This window comes from Vombatus ursinus, unplaced genomic scaffold (assembly GCF_900497805.2).
Source record: "Vombatus ursinus unplaced genomic scaffold, bare-nosed wombat genome assembly UNPS02014810.1, whole genome shotgun sequence".
Classification (NCBI taxonomy): Eukaryota; Metazoa; Chordata; class Mammalia; order Diprotodontia; family Vombatidae; genus Vombatus; species Vombatus ursinus.
In genome coordinates, this window is record NW_020954588.1 from 7624247 (window position 1) to 7646869 (window position 22623).

Below are 22623 nucleotides of genomic sequence, written 5' to 3' on the forward strand. Positions count from 1 at the left end.
CAACTGCTCTGCTTTTGGCAGAAAGCACGCTCTAACAGACGTCTAAAAGCTTCAGACTCCTGTCACCAACTGTCTATTTACTAGATATCTCCTAATAAATGTCCCATAGAGATCCCAAACTGTACATGCACAAAATAGAATTCATTATCTTTCCCAACAAACTGTCCCTTCTTCCTGTCTTTATTCTTTCTGTTGAATAACACCACAATCCTTTCAGTCATCCAGGTTCAAAGCTTTGGGGTCATCCTCCATTCTTCCCCTTTCTTCACCCCACATGTAATTAATCAGCTGCCAAGTCTCCTTCATTTTATTTCCACGATACATCTCCCATCTGTCCCTTTTTCTCCCCTTGCCCTGCCATCAATTAGGTTCAAGTCCTCACCCTCTCCTGCCTGGACTATTACAATTTTGTCATTGCTTTTTCCCACTAGTTCTTCTCAGAATAGGTATTTGGACAAATTTGACCATATCACTCCCCTAGTACTCAAAAATAGTCAGGGGCATCTCGTTGCCTCTAGGATAAAATATCAACCATTTGCCTTAAAAAGTACTGCCATAATCCTGTTCCAACGTACCTTTCCAGGCTTATTAAACAAAACCCTCTCTGTGTACTACATTCCCATCTCTTTTTAACTCTCCTTTCCATATATCCCTGAAACCCGTTTCTAGAATATATTTTTCCCTCACTTATGCTTCACGGAATCCATTCAGACATTACCTCCACCAGGAAGCCCTCCTTTTTTTTCCCTAAAGAGGCAGGCAGTTGAACTACAGGGGCCCGATGTGGTTATTTTTGTTTTTGTTTAGCTCTTCTTTGTTATGAGAATTCTGTCAGTAGTTATTGGAGGTGGGTTGTTGGGAAGTGATAGTGGGGAAAAAACTGGTCAACAGTAAGTACCAGGTTTGGTACTTTCCAACTAGATCCCCAATTCCTAAGAGTCATACCTAAGAGCACATAGGTAGCATTTGAAAGATGCTTTTAAATTCATTTTAGTCACAGTTCCATCACTATTACCACAATCTTGTGCAAGGTCATCTTGAAAATGTTTATGGAAAGCAATGGAATCACGAAGCCCTGAGTTCCTATCGGGTCTCAGACAGTAGCTGTGGGATGCTTTGGGCAAGTTTGGGCACTTAAACACTCTGGGCCTCAGTTTCCTGATCTGCAAAATGTGGAAGGTGGACCAACGGCTTCCAAGGCCCTTTCCCAGCTTAAACTTTTAGCTTATGATCTCCAAAGGTCCCTTTCGGATCTAAATGCCCTTTTCTTTTTTCTGTATGGATCCAGGATTTCAGAGATTTGGGATACTCAGCTAGGACACCCTGCCTACCCAGGCAGGTTAGCAGCTTAGATCTAAGACTAGAGCCGTGAGCACCAGTGGGAGGTTAAGGGTCACCCAGCCAGGTACTTGGGCAGGGGCTGGACTTGAATCCAGGTCTTTCTGACTCCCACCTCCCCCCAGCCCCAGCGTGAGACTACTTTCTCGTTCCAAACGTCTATAGAGAAGATACGAGGTGCCCTCCTCGGCCACCATAGCTGCAAGTCGGGTCCGGCCTCGCCGCTCCCGAGAGACCGAGGATGACGTGAGGAGCGAGTCGGAGAGCAGCACCCGAGGCCCGACAGCATCGGCTCCAGCTCCTGCTCCGCTGTCCTCGCCACTGCCCCAGGCACCCCCTCCCCCCAGATCTCGGCTCTCCCCGCCCCCCTCCCCCCCTGCCCTGCATGGATCCCCCCCCCCCCCCCCCGTTTTTTTCCTCCCCCGCCCCCCCCCCCCCGGGCCTGTCCCTGCCCCCTCCCCGGTTCTCCTACTTCCCCTCCCCTGCTCCGCACTGATCCTCCCTGCCCCCCATCTCTTGTCTCTCCTTGTCCCCCTCCCCCTTGCTCTTCGCTGATCCCCCTGCCCTTCCAGCTCTCATCTCTCCCTGCCCCCTCCCCTGATCCGCGTTGCCCCCGCTAGCTGATCCCCCTGCCCCCCTTTTCCCCTTGTGCTCCTTTCCCACCCCTCCCCCGGCTCCTCGCGCTCATCCTTCTGCCCCCCTTTCCTGCAGCCCCTGTCCCCCCTTTTCCCCTTAAGCTTCTTTCCCACCCCTCCCCCGGCTCCTCGCGCTCATCCCTCTGCCCCCCTTTCCAGCAGGCCCTGTCCCCCCTTCTCCCATTAAGCTCCTTTCCCACCCCTCCCCCGGCTTCTCGCACTCATCCCTCTGCCCCCCTTTCCTGCAGCCCCTGTCCCCCCTTTTCCCATTAAGCTCCTTTCCCACCCCCTCCCCGTGTTCGGCTCGCTCTTCTCCCTACCCCTCCTTCCTCCCTGGGCTCCTTACCCCACTGCTCCGCCCGCCCCTCTCTTCCAGCTAGCTCTCTTGCCCCCACTTCTCTGACCCTTACTCTCCCTACTGCCCCCCCAAACCCGCTCCGCGAGCCCCTCTCCCGCTACCCCCCGCCCCGGACTGCTCTCCTCGCTCCGCGTGCGGTTCTTCCTGCATCCCAGGCTCCGCGCGCCCGGTGCTCCCTTCCCCGCATCCCGGGCTCCGCGCGTCCGTGCTCCCTTCCCGCATCCCGGTGCTCTCTTCCCTGCCTCCCAGCCTCCCTGCCCTCCTTCCTGAGCCTAGCACTGCGCTCTCCAGCCACTCCGCGTCGCGTGCCGCCCCCCGCCGAGTCCCTCAAGCCGCGCTCCCTCCGGCCCGTCCCAGAGGGTGGGGATGGGGCTGGAGACGGGGATGGGGAGGGAGGGGCGCCCGGCCCCGGGCCGCGCATGCGCCTTCCCATCCCCGGCGGGCGGCTGTGAGGGACGGTCGCCTGTCAGCGGAGCTCTCGCGGCTCGTGCGCTGACGCCGGTGGCTCCGGAGCGGCCGCGCCACGAGAGGACCGTGGAAGCTTCCCAGCTTCTCTCCAGCCACGGGGCGGAGTGGGGGTCGGGGCCGGGGCCGGAGGAAGCCCCCCCTCCGTCCCCGTCCCCGTCCCCCTCCCCGTCCCCGTCCCCGTCCCCGTCCCGCTCCCCGTCCCCGTCCCCGTCCCCACCGCCTGGATCCCCCCCTTCATGGGCCGCCATCATGGCGGCTCTCTACCAGAGCTCGGACCTATCGGGCTCCTCGGCGTCCTCGTCCCCCACCAAGCTCCTGGCGCTGAAGGACGTGCGGGACGTGAAGGAGGACACCACGCTGGACGAGAAGCTCTTCCTGCTGGCCTGCGACAAGGGTGAGAGCCGGCCCCGCCCCGCCCCTGCCTCGGACCCGGGCCGGCCGGGGCGGGCGGGGCTGCGGGCGCTCCCACCTGCCGGGGGCCCCGCCCCCGCTCCGGCCGGCACCGGCCCGCGGATTCCCCCAAAGTGGAGCCCCTCCTCTAGTTTGGGACCCACGTGGAGCCCTCCGTCCCGCCATTCACTTAGCGAGGTCCGCTGCTGGAAAGGGGGGTGTACTGGGGAGCAAGCCCACCCTTTCACTTTCCAGACGAGAACTGGGGTACCTTATTGATTAAGTGGCGGCACTCGAATTCACATCCAGGTCCTCTGTAAAGCCTCTTTTCTTTCCCCTGAGCCGCACTGCCCGGTACCGTTAGATTAGACCCCTCTTTCCCCCTTCCGAAGCAGCTTCTGCAGCCGCGCACCTATTAGCCTCAGGGGTAACGAAGAGACGAGGTATTGGGGCAGGGGGTTTCTTTTCTCTCAGCGGGATACCGAACTAACTGGTGTAGATGAATGGAGCCTTTTTTTCAAACCAAGTTTTTAATACAGTTCTGGAGACATCCCTCCTAGGAGGACTTCTTACTCAAGGGTTCAGGAAGATAGAGTGTCCTAGACAAGTCTAGAACAAAAATAAAGAATCTGAATTTAATTCAGTGGAAAGGCAGGTTCGAGTCGCTGCTGCTGTAAACCAGCAGGATGACCGATCTTGGACAAGTGACTCCACTTCCCTGCCTCTTGGATTTTCAACTAAAACGAGAAGATTGGACTAGATAATCTCCTACTTAGAAAAGAATCATTCTGTAAACTTAGCGAATTGATTTTTATTTTTTGGGGGGGGAAAGTATATTTTGTAATTGTTTACATCTTTGTAATTTTTTTTCTGGAAAGTCGATTTAAGTGTTAATAGCCTTATTTTCTATGATGGAAGTGATCAAAAGAGTGGGAAGTTGTTTAATATTTGCAAAGTGGGGTGGGTTTTTTTGGTTTACATATTAGAGAAAATATATAGAAACATAAATTCTTCTAGACTCATTATACACTTTAAGAAATCTGGCAAAGAAACATCCAAGCTTTCAACTCTGATACATAAATTATCCTAATATGTGTTATTAGGTATTATTTCATTGTGAAAGAATTCTTTGCTTTGCAAAGATTGAATGATGGATTTCTTTAATAGCAGTCATTTCCACTTGATGTAAAATATGATTTGATTTACATGACATATTAGAACTATATAGACAACTATATATATAGGTATATATTCATAACTATATTGAAGCATAATTGCATCTTCATTAGGGTATTTTTTGTGAGCATACACTAACAGAAAGGTAAATACTTTTTGTTAAAAGGTACATTACTTATTTATAGCCTTTGTTCAGTATCTACTGTGGGCAGAGCATTTGATTAGGCTAAAAAAACCTCAAAGAACGATCCAATACATTTTTCCCTCATAAAGATTATGATATTTGAGCTATGGGATATTACTTTACATTGTTGAATTAGCTGTGGTGTGTAGGGTTTTCTGTGTTCTCAAGTTGAGTACTATATTTTTCAGAGCATATGCTTCCCTCACCCTAGTCAGTTCCTTAAAATTATCCTAGGTTTTAAGTTCTGAAACATGCCTTAGGTAAGTATTACAACCAAAACTTTAGTTATAGAGGTTGCAATACTTGTGAAAATTTGATCGTAGTAAGTAAGTGGCATTCTTTTTTTCTTCCTATGGAAATAAAGTTGCCTGAATCACAGTTCTGAGAGGTTGCAGCTGCAAATTTACAGCTGCTGTGGGTGGCACTTTACTTGGCTTCCGCTGTGTGTGTTCTTGGATGTAGATGCCACTACCTGGAGTCCTCTTGGCTTTCACCTTACTGCCAAGCTCTGTGGTTGGATTTGCTCCTTGAGATACTGACAGGGTGAAGGTCAGTGAGTTTCTTGTTAAGGCATTCCCTACTTTGAGGTAACAAGGATGGTCCAGAGAGTCACACTAGAGAGAAAGGAAAAAAAAGTTGAAACTAAGAAGATACAACTGCCAAAACTTTAAAAGTCTTCGCCTTTTCAGGACACTTACTGGATTATTCAGTATATGCAAGGGGAGTGGAAAGCTGCCCTTGTAGCCACACGTATTCACATCAGTTAATGTTTTTTTTTTCCAGTTAATGTTTTTTCTTACACATGCAATTGGATATGTGCATACAACAGATTTATTCTCATAACTTCTTTTCCCAGATTAACTTTTCATTCTGGAATGGAGAAAAATTATTTGGGCTTTTCAGTTTGAGTCATATTCTAGGACTCGGGCGCTTCTATTTTTTTTTTAAAGTTTTCAAATGCCTCCATTTCTGTTTACAAAAAAAAAAAAGTCAATCCGGTAATCTAAGTTAAAGTTATTGTAATTTTAATCTCCTGACATTTCATCTTTCAACCACTTCATTGTTGTTTAGTATAAAAACTTTAGTTGAAGGACACCTGTGTTTTATAATAAAAGGTCTGGAAGGGTTATATTTTTTATTAGACTTTTCTTAGGTTTTACTTTGAGGCCTAAAGCACTTTGATTCAGGTAAAGAATGAGGCATCTTCTACATTTAGCTCTTGCATTCTCAAGCTAAGGAAAGCAAGGAAGGTGAGAAGCAGGTTGGGCAGAGATGAAGGATTGGCCAAGTTCTTACTCTTTGCTCATCTCAGATGATAGTAAGCAGCCTGCTTTGATTTTATTGTTTTGTTTGTCCTAGAAGACCAAAAAAAGGATATCTTCTAGCAGCAGAACATTTATTTTTAATAATTTTTTTCCTTAGCATTGGTAGGTTAGAGTGAAATACCATGAATTTTAACACATGCATTTTGAATTGGGTTTAAATATATAATTTGCCTCAGAATCTGGCACATCACTTTACTGATGAAAAATAGCATGTGTAGAAGTTACAGTTTTATAGTTAACATACTTATGTAGACAGTGGTGATTAAGTATTTTTCCTAAATTTTTCATTTTTATAAACTCATTGTAAAGATTTTTTACCTTTTAGAAGAAAATATACAAATACATATGACTTCTTTAATATTGACTTAAAAATCAAAATTTGAAAAGGTGAAATACCAGAGATGATTTTCTATATTTCAGGCATTTAAAAAAACCCTGAAGTTGTTCTTGGGATTGATTTGGAGAAATGGTATATCTTGTACAATTATTAATACCTAAATTTTCATTAAAATGTGACTGAAAAATAGCCATACAATTTTTCCTTTTGAACTTTGTATGTACTAAATCAGTATTGTTAAACTTTTTCATTATGACCCTCACTAAATAAAAATTGTGAAAATCTATTCAAAATATCTATAATTTGAATGGCTGCACCAAATAAACAGTACTGTTTCCAGTGCAAAGGTGAACATTTCGAGACTAAATTTTCTCATCAGCATGAACCACAAACTTCTTTGCAAGAAAAGAGCATGTACAAAATATTTGTTTAGAGAAAACCAATACAATCACATTCAGGTTGAGTTTAACTTGTTTTCTATATTTTTCTGAAAAAAATGAGCTTTGGTTTCTTTGTATTAAATTTAAACAGTAAAGATAAAGAAACAAGCAAGATATTCATAGTATCAAAGCAAATATATTCCAGGGCATTGGGTTTTTTTTTTCCTTGCTTTTTTTTTTGGTGAGGCAGTCAAGGTTAAGTGACTTGCCCAGGGTCACACAGCTAGTTTTTTTTTTCTAGAATCTTTTCATTCTGTAATAAACCCTCCTTGTGTCAATTATAAATAAACTCTTGGAACAGAGTTGCTTCATTGCAGTGGGTGGTAAATTCTTCTTTACTCCTGTTTGTCCTCCTATAGTGGTTATGGTTATATGATGGCAGTGGAGGAGTAGAACTTTTGAATATACTTGATTAAGTTAATGAAGAACAAGAATGGAACCATAAATTTAAAAATTAAATTAAAAATTAAAAAAGGGAGAAGAATGAGAATAACTTTATTATTGAACGGTACCCCCTCATTTTATAGATGAGGGAATCGAGGTCCATAGAATAGAAGCTAATGGGCATGAAATAAGTGGCAGTGTCAGGATTCAAACCCAGGTCCTTCTTTCCTATACCATGCTGCTACCTCACAGAAGATGTAGGTCAGGGATCTAAACTTTGATCAGTAGATACTATAAGAATGTGGATATGTTTTATATAGGGACACCTGAATATGATCGGCCAAGGAATACGGCTTTAAATAGGGATTTTGTTCCAAATTGAGATAGAGATTTAGAGCCCACAGAGGTGATTTTAGAGCTTCTTGAGTAAAAGCATGAAAAAAGAGCTTGAGGATCAGAATTATTTTGTTTTAGTGGAAGGGTAAGATGTGGTTGAAAATGAACAACTTCAGAATTTTAGGAGGGCAGTATGGTAATACAGGGTTGAACACAGTGGATCTTGATTTAACGACTGCATCTGCAACAGTTCAACAAACGTCAAGCAGGAGAAAAGATAAATGCGTGGACTGGGCTAGATAATCTCTATGCTGTCTTGTAGTTTAAAAATCCTCTGCTTCTGTAAAAGAATGCCCTTTTCTAAATAGTCGGTGACAAGTGTATGTTTTATGTAAATAAATTCTACATAAAGCCATTCCTGATCTCTCTACCTCCTAGTGCCCTCCCTTTCAAAATCACCCTGTATTTATTTTGTACATATTTTGCATATACTTATTAATGTGCCTGTCTTCCTAAATAGAATGTAAGCTCCTTGCAGGCAGAACTGGATTAATTTTTGTTTTTGAAATCTTAGTGCTTAGCACAGTGCCTGGAACTTAGTCAACCCTTGTTGATTGTCGATTTAATGACCCTGGGCTAGTGTTTGACAGATATGGTTGGGTCCCTCTAGGGAGTGGCCCTTAACAGTGGCCATTGCTGCATAATTATTTCTCTGATTTGGCACAGTCAGTATTGTATAGTGCCTTATTGTGGCTTGAGGTGACACCCGCCCCCATTCTTTAAAGGGTATGCTAATAGAATACAAGCTCTAATAGATTCTACCAAGCTGAAAAAGCTTTGGACCTAGTGACAAAACTGCTTTTCAAAGATCAGCCCAACTAAATGTATGAGGACGACTCATTACTGAGAAAGTTGGACATCAGGTTACACATTTTCTGACACTGACCTAATGAAACAGTTTAAAATATAAAACAATCCTCAGTGCTGTACTACCACCCCCTGATGCTTTCATAGAGTAGAATAAAGTAGTTGTGAGGGTGCTGAGAACTGCAAAATGATGCAAAATGTCTGCAAACGTTAATTTAATCATTGGTAATCCTGCCATATCATCTTTGTTTAGTGAGCAGTGAGCCACTGAACCACAAACTCTGCTTGAGAAACTGAGCCACATTTATATCAACATTCTTGTTTTTAATGAAACCAAAAAGCAAAAAGAAATCAGAAATAAATGGAAAGATAGCTGCCAGGTACTCCTCAGGGGCCCATAAAGAGAGTGGTTTCATGGCATTTCAAGTGCAAAAAATCCACATCTAATGAAACATTTGTTCATCTTGCCTTGCAGTACTCAAAATGATCTTAAGCAGACCATAAAGACATATTGGTGCATAAACTGAAATTGTTGCTTTATACTAGAAACACTGAACGCTAGGAATTTTACCCAGGAAATGACAGAACAAAAATGACTACCTGGGAATTGATACTTCAAGACAAATAAAGAGATATTAAGAGAGCACTTAGCTACTCATGAATTAAACATATTTGGCCTAAATACTCCATCCATTGGTCCTGAAAGAACTATATCATTGCTGATCCACTCTCAGTGATAGTTGAATGATTGTAGAAAATGGGAGGTTGCCACAAATTTGGAGAACTGGAAAATATCCCACTTTTGAAAAAAGATCAGTTTATAAAAATATAGACCAGTAAACTTGACTTTGATTCCTGGGAAAATTCCACAATGAATCACTAAAGAGATGGTTGTTGAACATCTAGATAGGGAAGCGGTGATTACAAAGAAATAACTTGGCTTCATCAAGAATAGGTCATGTCAGATAAACTTTTCTCTTTGTGACAAGATTATTAAGCTAGTAGATGAGGAAAATGCTGTTGGATATATTTACCTATATTTTAACCAAGCTTTTGGTAACATCTTATGCTATTCTTATGGATAAGGTGAAGAGATAGATTGAAAAACTGATTGGGTGGCTGGATCACAGTAATTGATTTTTTAAAAAATAGATTTGTATTGATTTCTTCTGTTCTTACACTGTAGATTTTCCCAATATCCATCTTCCCAACTCCCCCCCATTCTTCAAAGAGCAATTTATTAAAGATTCAAGTGTCATTGTGGCTGGAGGTCTTCAGTATAGTACTCTAGGGATCTTTTTTTGACCCTGTGTTGTTTTAACATTTTTATCAGTGACTTGGATAAGAGCGTAGATGGCAAGCTCATTGAATTTGCTGATGACAAAAAGCAAGAGAGGGATAGTTAACAAGAGTAAGAATCTTGATAGGCTGGAGCATTGGCCTGAAGATAAGATGAAATTTAATACATTACTTATGGGTGCAAAATAATTAACTCAAGTTCAAGATGATGGAACATCACTAACATTTGTTTTCATAAAAGGGCTGGGGATTTTAGTGGCCTGCAAGCTCAATATGAGTCAGTAGTGTGCAGTAGCAACACAAAAAGTCATCTGGAACTTCTCTAAGAGGAACATAATTCCAGGAAGAGGCAGATGTGATGGTCCTATTGTATTCTGCTCTTGTTAAATCTTATCCACAGTACTGTGCTTAGTTTTGGGCACTGTAGTTTAAGAAAGGCATTGATTAGCTGGAGAATGTCCAGAGGAAGGCAGCCATGATGGTGAAGGACCTTCAGTTCATATTATATAATAATTGATTGAACTGAGGAGATTTAGCTTGTACAAGAGAAGATTGGGGAGGGAAGGGAGTTATTTATGATAGCTATGTTTAAGTGTTTGAAGGGCTTTCAGATGGAAGAGGGATTGGATTTATTCTGTTTGGCCCCAGAGGACTGGGCTAGGAACAATGGTTGGTTATTTCAAAGAGGCCAATTTAGATGATATTAAGAAAAACTTTCCCAACAATTAGAGCTGCCCCAGAGTGAAATGGCCTACCTCAAATGATGTGTGTATGAGAGTGAGTTTCCCCCTCCTTGGAGATGTTCAAGCAAAGGGTCAATGAACATGTCAAGTATGTAATAGTAGGGACTCCTGTATATAGATGAGATTAGGTAGTTCCTGAGGTCCTTTCCAGCTTTCAAATTCAGTGATTATTTGTTACAGATGAAGAGGTAAAAATCATACTGATAACACCATACACACAGACACACACACACACAATGTACATACATATATGTATTTAAGGTTTGCAAAACATTTTTAATATATTATCTCATTTAATCTTCGTAACAACTCTGGGATGTAGGTACTATTGTTATATCCATTTTATAAACTGAGAAACTAAGACAGAGAGAGGTTAAGTGACTTGCTTAGAGTCATGCAGCAAATAGTGTCTGAGGCAATATTTGCACTCTTGTTTGCCTGACAAGTACCTCACTTGGCTTTCATGAAGAATTTGACAAGATCCAAACTAAGCACTGTGAAGGCAAACAAAGGGGAACACATCAGAAATAAACTTCAAAAATATGATTCATATTCAAGAAATGAAAGAGGCCAAAGGCTTGATTACCTAGAAGCCTAAAGTATGAATGAATACTTTCATTAAATCTACTTGACTGTCTTTTTAAAAAATTCATTTTTATTTTATTTTCAATTCTTAATTCTCTCCCCCTCCCCCATCCATTGAAAAGGCAAGAAAAACAAAATCCGTTACAAATATTTATAGTCATACAAAACAAATTCTTACGTTAGCCGTGTCTTAAAAAAAAAATGGGAAAAGAAAACATGCTTCAGTGTGTACTGTGAGTCCACTGGCTGTCTATCTGGAGGTAGATAGCATGTTTCATTATAAATCTTTTGGAATTGTGGTTGGTTATTGTGTTGATCAGAGTTACTAAGTCTTGGAGTTGGTTATCTTTACAATATTGTTGTTATCCTATAAATTGTTCTCCTAGTACTGCTCATTTCACTTTGCATCAGTTTGTATGAGCCTTCCTAGGTTTTCTTGAAACCGTCCTTTTCATCATTTTTTATGCCTCCATAATATTCCATCACATGCATATGACATAATTTGTTTAGCCATTTCCCATTTGATGAGCATCCCCTCAGTTTCCAGTTCTTTGCTACTGTAAATATTTTTGTACATTAGGATCCTTTTCTTCTTTTTAAATTGTTTTTGAGATACAGACCTAGTAGAGGTATTGCTGGTTCAAAGAGTATGCACAGTTTAATAGTTTTTTGGGGCGTAATTCTAAATTTCTTTCCAAAACGATTGGAACAGTTTACAGCTCTACCCGTAGTGCATTAAAGTATTTGTTTTCCCACAGCCCCTCCAGCATTTATCGTTTTCCTTTTTTTGTCAGCCTAGCCAATCTGATGGGTGTGAGGTGGTACCTCAGAGTTATTTTAGTTTGCAGTTGTGATTTGAGCATTTTTTCATATGTCTGTATTAAGAAGTTAGATTTTTTCCTCTGAAAATTGCCTATTTATATCCTTTGGACATTTATCAATTATGACACATACATTTAACTCAGTTTCCTCTGAAATTTAGAAATGAGACCTATATCAGAGAAACTTACTGTAAAGATTTTTTTAACTTAGTATTCTGCTTCTGATCTAATTTTAGCAGAATTGGTTTTGTGTAAAAACTTAAAAAAAATTTTTTTTTTATTTTTAGGCAATTGGGGTTAAGTGACTTGCCCAGGGTCACACAGCTAGTAAGTGTCAAGTGTTTGGTCTAGAGGTCACATTTGAACTCAGGGCCTCCTGACTTCAGGGCCCGTGCTCTATCCACTGCGCCACCTAGCTGCCCCTGTGTAAAAACTTTTTACTTGACTGTCTTTTAGTAGTATTGAAGAGAGAGAGAGAGAGAGCAGGCCTTCGTACCAGGAAGACCAATGTTCAAGTCCCTTGGGCTCCCTCCCAACCTCTCAGTGCTCTAAGCAATTCTCTAAGACTCTTAGATTTCAGAAAAGATAAAAATTTTTATGTCGATGAAAGGACAAGTCCTTATCCCTATCCTGCCTTTTAACTGTCAGAACAGTTACCAAGACAAGTTATTTTGGAATCAGCTGTCAGTATATATTCTGATCATCAACTCGTTAGAGGAAAAGTTAAAATCGATGCTGCAGTGGGAGAAAAGCACAAACGTGAGAAGAAGGTACTATGTGCTGTTATTACAATAGATCTAACTCAACCTTTTTAAAACTGGCAGCTGAAAAATAGGAAATAGACAAAATTAAATATACTGATTCAAACTCTTTTATCAGAGAAATTTAACTGATGGAAAATATTCACCATAATGATGAAGTTGAGAGCCCAGAAATTGTCTTAGCCATGAAATACTTCATCTCATTAGATGGAGACAGACATGACAGACCAAGGCAGCATTGGTTTAGAATATTAAGTTCAGTATGAAAATTGTAAACAGTATCACCAAAATGATAAAAAGCAGGTGATGAGGGGAAACAGAGTTGCAGAGAGCTTGGCATGAAACTCAGACAGATTTGTAGATGAAACTGGAAAGGGGTGTAACAAATAGGGCATGGAATGAACCTAACCAACATTTAAAATCATAATCTGTTCCCACTGGCAACAACAATAAAATCATCACACTTGGACTCTGCTGGCTCAGAACCCAGTATGAAAAAGTGGCTGTGGCATTTGAGAGGATGAATTTGGAAAGATCAGACCCAAGTCCATAAGAAATTTGTTTTAAATGATGACACTATTGGGGAAAGATTTTTGAAGATAGAAGTTTTTGATCGAGGTGCCAAGTTACCACCCCTAAGAAAACAACAATGGAAAACACTAAAAATAACTCTTAAACCTCTACATAAAATCTCCACCCTTAAAATTAAAGTAAAATAGAAAATGAGTAAAATAAAGAACCAATGCAATTAAATATTATGGAGTAGAGAAACAACTGATATAACAGCAAAAAAGATGGAAAAAGCAACTGTTGGCTATCTTAAGAGTTGCCCCAGAAAGGGATGCCTAACAAAAAGGCATTAAGGAAGAAATGACATTGTTAAGAAAGTTATAAGAGCAAATTAAAAAAAAAACTTCAGAAAAAGAAATCATTGGAGAAACAAAAGCAAAAATTAAAAGATATTAAAAATAAATTGGAAGGAAATAATGAAAATCACCAAAATGGAGCACATAATAGATTTTTCTAAATACATACTAAAAGATTACATAAAATAATGGAAAAAATTACAGATGGTACTTTATCAATAAGGACAGATAGGATTGCGAGGCAAGGCAACAATATAGTGAATAAGAGTACTGAACTTAAGAGTCAGGAAAGACTTGCTTTGAATCATGTCACAGATACTCTATCATTTCTGGCAAATCATTTAACTTCACCCGGCCTCCTCTAAGGTCCCTTCCATTTTTAAATGTATGATTCTATGAACCAAATGACAGAAACAGCCCATGTCACTGCTTTCTATTTCTATAAACTTATAAAATGCCATATGTACATATCAAGGGTATTCTTGATGAAAACATGAAAAAGGAACAGACTGGCTTTTGCATATAGTTTCCTAAAATGTGTCATCTCCACAGTCATATAACTGATGCAGTGTGGTGAATAAAAGATCATGCTGAGTCTGTTGTTTGAGTTTTTAAAAAAAAGCATTTGACTTGGTAGAATAAAATGCAACTATAAAGACTTTGCCTCAAACTAAGTGTCTTTTTCACAAAAGGTAAAAATCCTGTATGCAAGATTGTATGTCATGAACATATTTCCATCTTTGTTCATTGAAATTACTTTGATGAATCATCTGCTGAGTACCAACATTAGGTGAGGCATAAAAACCCAGGTTTGCTATGTCAGTATCAAATAAAAGGATATCTAATTGGTGGCAGGCTGGCTCCATATCTGAATAGAAGGGGGAGACCAGGATGGATCACATTTGGGAATTGTGCTTTAACAATTTCCGTTGGCTTGCAGCTACAAAAGTCCTTGGGAAGGTTATATAATGGATCCTTGTATGAAGTGTTATCTACGTTTTGGACTAAATGACCCCTGAGGTAGTTTATAGCTTTGAAATTCTTTGTGTGGCAGGAAAGAGAGGGGCCGGTCATGTAGTAAAAGTTAGCGGTGATAAATGAGACAGTCCAAATGCTGCATTGCTGTGCATTAAATATTTAAAAACAAACAAAAACCAGAAGCCTTCCATACTTTGGATAGCACCTTTTGGGGGATTTATATTAATATCAGGATCATACAGGAAGAGAAGGTATATAGGAATTGAGTAACCAAAGTATGAGATTATTTATTCATTGAAATAGTTCGCTTGGTGCCTAGTACTGTGGTATGCACAAATATTTAGGGTACTAGGTTTTTAGAGCTAGAAGGGACTTTAGAGATGAGATAGTCTTTAAATTCCTTGATTTTTAAAGAAGAGGTTGATGTGGCCAAGATTGCGCGGGTAGTAGTAAATAGCAGAGTTGGAATTCGGGCCCAAGTTTTCTGTTCCCAAATCTGATGATTAACTTTCTGAAGATGAGCTTTTCAGAATTTAGAAGTCTTATTTTCCAGGTAACAGACACAAAATTCATTTCTAGTCCTATACTTTTGAAGCCTTTTTAGCATAGCAGGGCTCGTTAGAGCTTTTGATCTACCTTCATAACCTAGGATCACCTCTGGGCCAGGATAAAACTTTGGAGTAGTGGAGATTACACATTATAGGTACTTAATAAATGTTTGCTGAATTATTAAATTAAGTGAACTCTGGTTTTAAATGCCTTCCAAGTCTGTTATAACCTTGTGCAAAGTTAGTGTTTTTATTTGGGAGGCATTTCAGCTAAGTATAGTCAGTAAAGATCTCACTGTACTCTTAGGAAACCAGATTCACTCTTTAAGGCTTGCTAAGTCTTCTAATTTGCTTAAAAGCCATTAAACCAGCTAATAAGTAAATGTGATGGGAAAAAAAAAAAGACCAGACACTTTTTTTTCTCCCTAAAGAGAAAAGTATCTGGAAAGTGAGCTCTGAGTTTTAGGGAGGTGAGAAATTTATTTTGTAGTTTTCTTAACTGTTTGCTGGGGAATCTATATATTAAATCACTGGGCTCAGCAACAGTATTAAATGTAAGTAGAGTAAGCAAGCCACCTTTGTAATGTGATTTACAGGGTTTGAGGACTCTAATCTTTTCATTTCAGCCTATTGTTGATGCTTTAAGAATTTACATTGGAGTTTAATTTATTTGGGTTGAAATAAAACTTGGTTCCTTGTTAAAATTCAGATAACTCCTTGGAATGCTGACACACTAAGCTGCTATTATTGGCACCTAAGTATAAATTGATTTTTCCAAGCTTTCCTAGTTAATGTGAGAACATTTTGATTGGAGATGGAGAATGGGACATGGAGAAAGAGGCCTCTATAGAGCATAGAACACTGTTGGATATGGCAGACCTTGGTTGAGGGCTCCAGGTATCTAGCACATGAAAGTATTACACACCTGGGATAGAAAGTTATTTGTTAAGAACAAGGAGAAATGGTAAAGAAACAGAGCACCAAGGAAAATTTTTCCATTGGGGATTAGAATCATTGTTGAATTGAAAATGGGAAAATTGGATAGCTCTTTGGGAAAAAAGTATTTGGAGGCATACTTTGCATCATCTACAATAAATTGTAATCGAATCAGCAATTTAAATAGTCATAAAATACTGAAGCAAAAGGAGCAATATATTTGTCTTAATTATAGAATATAGGGATATTTTCAGCCTTCAAAGAGAAGAAATCAGCAGATACACAATAAATGGGTTTGATTATATAAAGATTAAAGGATTTTGCTAAAGGAAAAGCAATTTCTTAATGGAATGGGAATGACTGAAAAAGCTATGGTAAATGAATTACAGAAGCCAAATTGTCTTAAGTACTTCCATTTTAAAAAATTGCCCTCCATTAGACTTGAAGCAAAGGAATATATGTTTAATGTTTTTCCCTACCAGTTTTGCAGAAACTATCTCTTAACAGGCTTGTTATCTAATTTAAAACTTTGAACAGTCTGATTTGCCGTGGAAGGTCGGTGTTTATTCCACAACCACATGTAATAGAATATTGTTGTAGTCCATGAAATGATGAAAATGAGGAATTCAGAGTAACATGTGAAGATTTATATGACTTGATGAAAAGTGAAATAAAGTAAAAAGAATAATATACACAATAGCTACAAAAATGGAAATGAAAATGTCACCAAAAGGTAGTTAACTCTGTGTAATTGAAAAAACCAATGAATAGAGAGGGAAGAGATAATGTAGATAATGAATCATACCTCCATTTTTAAGGCACTGATAGTTTGGTCATTACTTGGACAAAATATATTATACATTTTTATTTGGGGGCCTTATTGGATGTTTTTGTATAATTAATTTTATTTGTGACTGGGAAGAATTTGACCTGGAGAAAGAGGAGAATTTTCCCCCCAGAAGTAAGTGATGTAAAGACAGTAATGCTTTTTTTTGAAAGAAATTTCTTTAAAAGAAAAGAAAGATTTAAGAAAAATATTTGCAGTAAACATATTGGACAACACCCAGAATCTAAAAGGAGCTGACCTCTATGAAACTACTTATAAAAATACATTTCCCAATGGAAAAAAGTTCAAAGGACTAGGCAGTTTATAAAAGAGGAAATAAAAATTGAAAGGATGCCCAAAATTCACTAATCATAGAAATGCAAATTGATAATATTAAGATACTACTTTATTCTATAGAATGACAAAAATGTATTTTAAAATATAAAATCCAATGTTAGTGGAGTTGTGAGAAATTGGCATTATTGTGTATTTTTGGTGGGTGTTAAGAGATGGCAGTAGGTAGTTATAAACAAAAAACTGACTTGCCTTTCTGCCCATCAACTGTATTGCTAGGATTCTACCCCAAGAATATTAGGAAAAAACTTGATCTCTATATATTATCTCTAAAAGCATATTTATACCTGTTTTGTTTGTAATAAAAAAACTGGAAGCTATTCAAAATAGAGAATGCCTAATGGAGCCAGCTCTTATGAGTTTGCAAGAGCCAGTTTTTAAATTTTCAAGTGTGAGCATTTTTACTTTGGAAATCAACAGGGCTTGATTTACTGGTTTGCTGATCGCCTAAGCTTAATACGGTGATAAAGAAAATGTTAATGATGCAGATTAAACTTTAAAATATTTTGTGCCTTTTTGGAGAGCTAGTTAAACATTTACCAGCACACCACTGGTTGAATAAATTATGCCATATTAATATAATGAAATATTTTTGTGCTATAGATAAATATGAAACATGTCAAGAAAATATGAAAAAAACTTTATGAGGTGTTTTAGAGTGAAATTAGCAATACCAGAATTGTATACATACTGTACTATATATTTATACATACATACATATACATATATATATTTATAGTAAAAGAAATAACTATAAAAAGACCAAGGATGATGGAATTCCAAGCCAAGCTTGGGAAGAAGATACAGCAGAATTATTTTCAGTGCTTATTTTTAAATTTATTTAATTCTGCCTCATTAAAGGTTAATAATGGATTGGTTAAACTGTCATCCCTTGGTTTACATGTTCATTTGATTATTTTTGTTAATGTTAAGTGTATAATAAGAATAGTTAGAAGGTTTTTTTTGAGTCCTGAGTTTGTATTATTCTGTACAGATTATGTCAGATTTGTCTCTTTGCTGGCTTAGGTGACCTTCTGAGATACTAACACTCATCATCCCATATCCTAGCCACTATATATTTCCTTTAGTCATTAGTAACATTTGGTTAGTTTAAAAACTGGGTTTAACACAACCACTAACTAAATTTATGCCACTGAGTGCTTTCTGAACTGTTTTCTATCTATGATAGCAGTTTTGAAAGATGACCTCTTTACCTTCGGCTTTTTAACCCTTTCCCCTTGTTTTTCAAAACTACATTTTTCTCTTAATATTTTATATTAATTTTCTTGCTCTCTTCACTTCTCTTCTTATGGACCCCCATCTTACTTTTCTTATTTGTATATATGTGCTTTTGGTCATACTGCATTAAATTCTTCATACAATAACATTAATAATGCAGTCCAACTTTCCAACGTCATTTTAAATTCTTACCCGTATGTGAATATATTGTACTTATTGAAATTGGCCTTTTCAGTTTCTTGGTTTTTATGCTTCATATAGTTTGCATCAATAGGGGTTTTTTTTTAACAAGATGGTAATTTATTCTGAGCAAGAAAATACTCAGATTTTTCTTTGTGCATTTCTAATAGGTTTTCTATAATGAAAATAAAATGAATTTACTTTTTTAGTATATCAAATCAGTAAAATAATTAACTACATTTATTTTCATAGCCATTCACTGTTTAATGTACCATGGATATTAAAGCATGCTTGTATATTGGTTGTTTAGGTGACTATTATATGGTTAAAAAGCTCTTGGAGGAAAACAGTGCAGGTGACATGAACATAAATTGCGTAGATGTGCTTGGGAGGAATGCCGTTACCATAACAATTGAAAACGAAAACTTGGATATTCTACAACTTCTTTTGGACTACGGTTGTCAGGTACAAGGCTAAATGACTTTATTTAATAACTGAGATAACTCGGATATTCTAGGTTTTCTAGTTTTCTTTCTTTTGTTTTCTGATTCATTTTTATAAGTCTTAAAACAAAATGCCTTTCCTTATAGGAACTGTATATATTATGCTTGATTTCTCTTCTCCCAGTTTCCTTTTAATTTTTCTCAGTTGTATTACATATGATGTGGTGATTGATATGCTAATGGACTGCAACTTATTTTTGTTTTTACTAGGGTACTTAGTAATGTAGTATATTTCTTCCCAAGAATGGTATAAATGTTTCTCAAGAATTAGGAGAACAAAGTTTTCTGTATCCCAAAACAATTTTAGTGTTGTAATAGCAAATTTTATCACTGTCTTATGAAACTGTATTCATTTTGACCATTTTTCTCATGTTAACTTTTATAAAACTTTCTTTTCTTTTCTTTTCTTTTTGCCTGAAATCTTATGTGTTTGGTCACAGATCAAGGTGAATGATCTTTTCCTAGAAAATTTGATCTTTTCCATTTGTCTTCAAATCAGCTCAGGTAGGAGGACAGACATGACAATGTATATTTACCAAGTCCTGGAAGAATTTAGTTAGTGGTCCAGAATAACTTATTAATATCTATTGGTTTTCTCTGTTTCAGTTAGGTTGGAATGAGACTTAATGCTTCAGATGAATTATTTGTCTGCAAGTGTGTGCTTGATGATAAAGTAATTGTTTTACATCTATCATTTATGAAAACAGTCTTAGTATTTTGTTATAATTATATCTCTTAGCTTTATGTATAATGGTACAAAATATTTGATTAGAAAATAGTGGAAGACTGGGAATTATACATATATGACCTAAGTGTATCTATCTATATAATATATATAAATGTGAGTAAGTTAACTACTGTATACCCTCACAAGTATGTCTGCAAATATATATGATATAATGTGATATGTGTGCATGCATACACATATACATACATACATACATACATACATACATACATACATACATACATGAGAGGCAGCTTGGCATAGTGCGTGAAAGACTAACTTTAGACTCAGGAAGACTTGGGTTCAAGTCTTGCCTTAGACACATGTTAGCTGCGTGATTATGGGCAAATTATATGTCACCTCAGAGTTAGACTGAGCATCAATAACAAATTTAAGACGACAAGGAAATGTAGAATAGATTTCAGAAAAGGTTTACATGAAAAATGATTAAGATAAAAGAAAATTTTAAAGAATAAGATTCAGTTATATGGAAAATTTAGTTATGTGGGACATTTCCTGGAAAAAAAATGATATTTTACTGCATTTATCTGTGTATATATTACACATGTATTTATATATATGTATATGTTTATACTACTTAACTCACATACTCATCTCAGCAGTTGATAGATATTCAGCGCACTATTATAAGTGGATGTTAAAAAGAAATAAAAGACATAGTTCCTGCCTTAAAGGAACTTACAATAAGGGACATGATTTGGGATGTAAGGTATATAGATATAAGAGCACATTTGGTGAATGTTAAATGAACAGGAATTTAAATGATGAAGAAACTATTATGAGTTGGGATAGTTAAGAAGGGCTTCATGAAGGAAATGGAAATCAAATTGCACCTTGAAGATAAGTTGAGAGGTGTGAGGTGAACAAATGTGCGAAGAGAAAAATTTTAAGTTGTGCTTTTAAGACAGTGTATAGACCCACCTGTTTAGAACTAGAGAGTAGTGGGAAATAATACTTTCAAGATGATTTGGGGCCAAATTCTAGAAGATCTTAAATACCAACCCAAGGAGTTTGAAATTTTATCCTTCAGGCACTGGGAGCTATTGATGCTTTGTGAGCAGGAGAATGTGATAAATAATGATATGTCAGGAAGATTAATCTGATGGATTTGTGTAGGATAGTTTAGTAACTGAAGTTTGAGGTAATAAGGGCCTGAACTATAATGTTGGTATTATGAATTTAAAGGAAAGAAGAGATGTGATAGATTTTATGAAGCAAGAATCACTAGGATTTGGTGAATATGTGGGGCAGGGGGAGGAAGGGAAGAGATAATGAGGGAGAAGAAGTCAAAGATGGCTTGGAGCTTTTGAGCTTGGGTGACTTTGACAATGATGGGACTGTTAACATAAATCAAAAGTTAGGAGAAGGGGGCCAGTTTTAAGGGGGAATGTTACTTTGGTTTTAGGTATTTTGAGTTTCAGACAACAGAGAGATACCAAAGTAGAGATATCCGAGGCATTCAGAGATTGCAGAGCTAGATCTGGGGAAAAGGTCAGAGGTAGAGATAAGAAATGTGAGGGTCATATACATAGAAGTGATGTTTGGAACAGGAATAAGTGAATGAGATCTTCATTGGAGAGATTGTAGGGAGCTCAGGGCTAAGGACTCCATTTGGGAGAAAACATCCATGTTTGGAAGGCGAAACAAGGAAGACAAAACAGCAAAAAATGCAGAAAAGAAGTTATCAAGAGGTAAGGGGAGAATCAAGCATCCATGCCAAGGAGAGAATTTCATGAAATAAAAAGTGGTTCACACTGTCAAGTGTTGTAGATAGAACAAGGAGAATGAGAACCGAGAAATGGCCACTGGATTTGATAGTAAGGTGATTGGTGATCTTCAAGAGTATAGTTACAGTATAAAAGAGGGAAATCAATATTATATTAAGGAGTATGTGAAGTACTGTGTAGTCCTCAAAGTGCTAGTGAAATGCCAATTATTATTAAGAAATGTATGGATAGTTAGGAAAAGGAGGTAGCAGGTGTATATTACTCCTTTGAGAAATTTGACAGTAAAAAAGGAGAAATAAGTAGGAAGTAAGGTAGAGAAAGTAGGAGCCTTAAGGAAAGTCTTTGTTCAAGGTAGAGAAAACCTGGGCATGTTGGTAGGTAGAAGAAAGGAACCAGTGAAGAAGGAGAAACTTGAGAATGAAGACAATTCTAGAAAAAAAAAGAGCACCTTTTAGGGAGGAGGAGAGAAATGGGATTAGTAGCAGAGGTGAAGAGTGAGGTGAACTTTGAAGTAAGAATATTTGTGGGGGAAAGAATGCAAGAATAAGTGTAGAGATAGTTTGAGTTGGAGAGAATGGCTTTGGTTGTTTCAATAGAATGTACACATAAAAGCAGATATGAGAAGATTGCTTTATGGGGAAATGTGGGAGACAAAGTTAGTGGGAAAATGTTGTATATCTACATATTTAAATCTTTATATAGCCTTTTGGAATATTACTGCGTGAAGGAAGATATCTCTTGTCACAAAGTGATTAATAAAGTAATGCTTCGTTTATCTGACATTTAATACTAGAGTGTTTTCTATAGAAATTAAGCTTACTCCCTTAGGTATCTAAACTTTTTACATTTAGCTGTCTTATGGAAATTATTCTTAAATGTATTGTGTACTTGTCTCTCTTAAACAGAATATATCTTGTTGATTAGGCCTGTATTTCCATTTTTATAGAAATTAGCTTACTTTAAAGCAAATTTGAAACAACCTTGATGAATCAGGTTCATAATTAAGAACTATGAAATACAATCATTTATTGTGCTGTATTAAATGCAGTAATTTCTATTGTGCAGCCTCCTCTGTTGTATTTTAATATAATGATATCCTTTTGGGGTTACTGAGATGTTAGTCCCTCCATTAAGTGACCTCAGTCTGCTGTCATTCTGATGTATCCTTTTTACTCTCAAGTATCATTTCTCAGTGTGTCAGCATCTAGCAGCCTTCCTTCCCATGTTTGCTTCTGGTCCATTGTCCATCAGCAGCAGTCAGGACTTCATTT

The 22623-nt window shown here is 38.1% G+C and overlaps 1 protein-coding gene across 1 annotated transcript in view; it reads left to right on the top strand.

Moving 5' to 3' along the window:
• The first annotated feature begins 2697 nt into the window (after positions 1–2697).
• TRPC1 (transient receptor potential cation channel subfamily C member 1) overlaps positions 2698–22623 on the top strand; it is a 76972-nt gene continuing 57046 nt past the window's right edge. Inside the window, exons 1-2 of the mRNA XM_027876007.1 lie at positions 2698–3193; positions 18685–18839. Coding sequence (XP_027731808.1) covers positions 2698–3193; positions 18685–18839 — 651 coding nt within the window. The remainder of the gene's footprint in view (positions 3194–18684; positions 18840–22623) is intronic.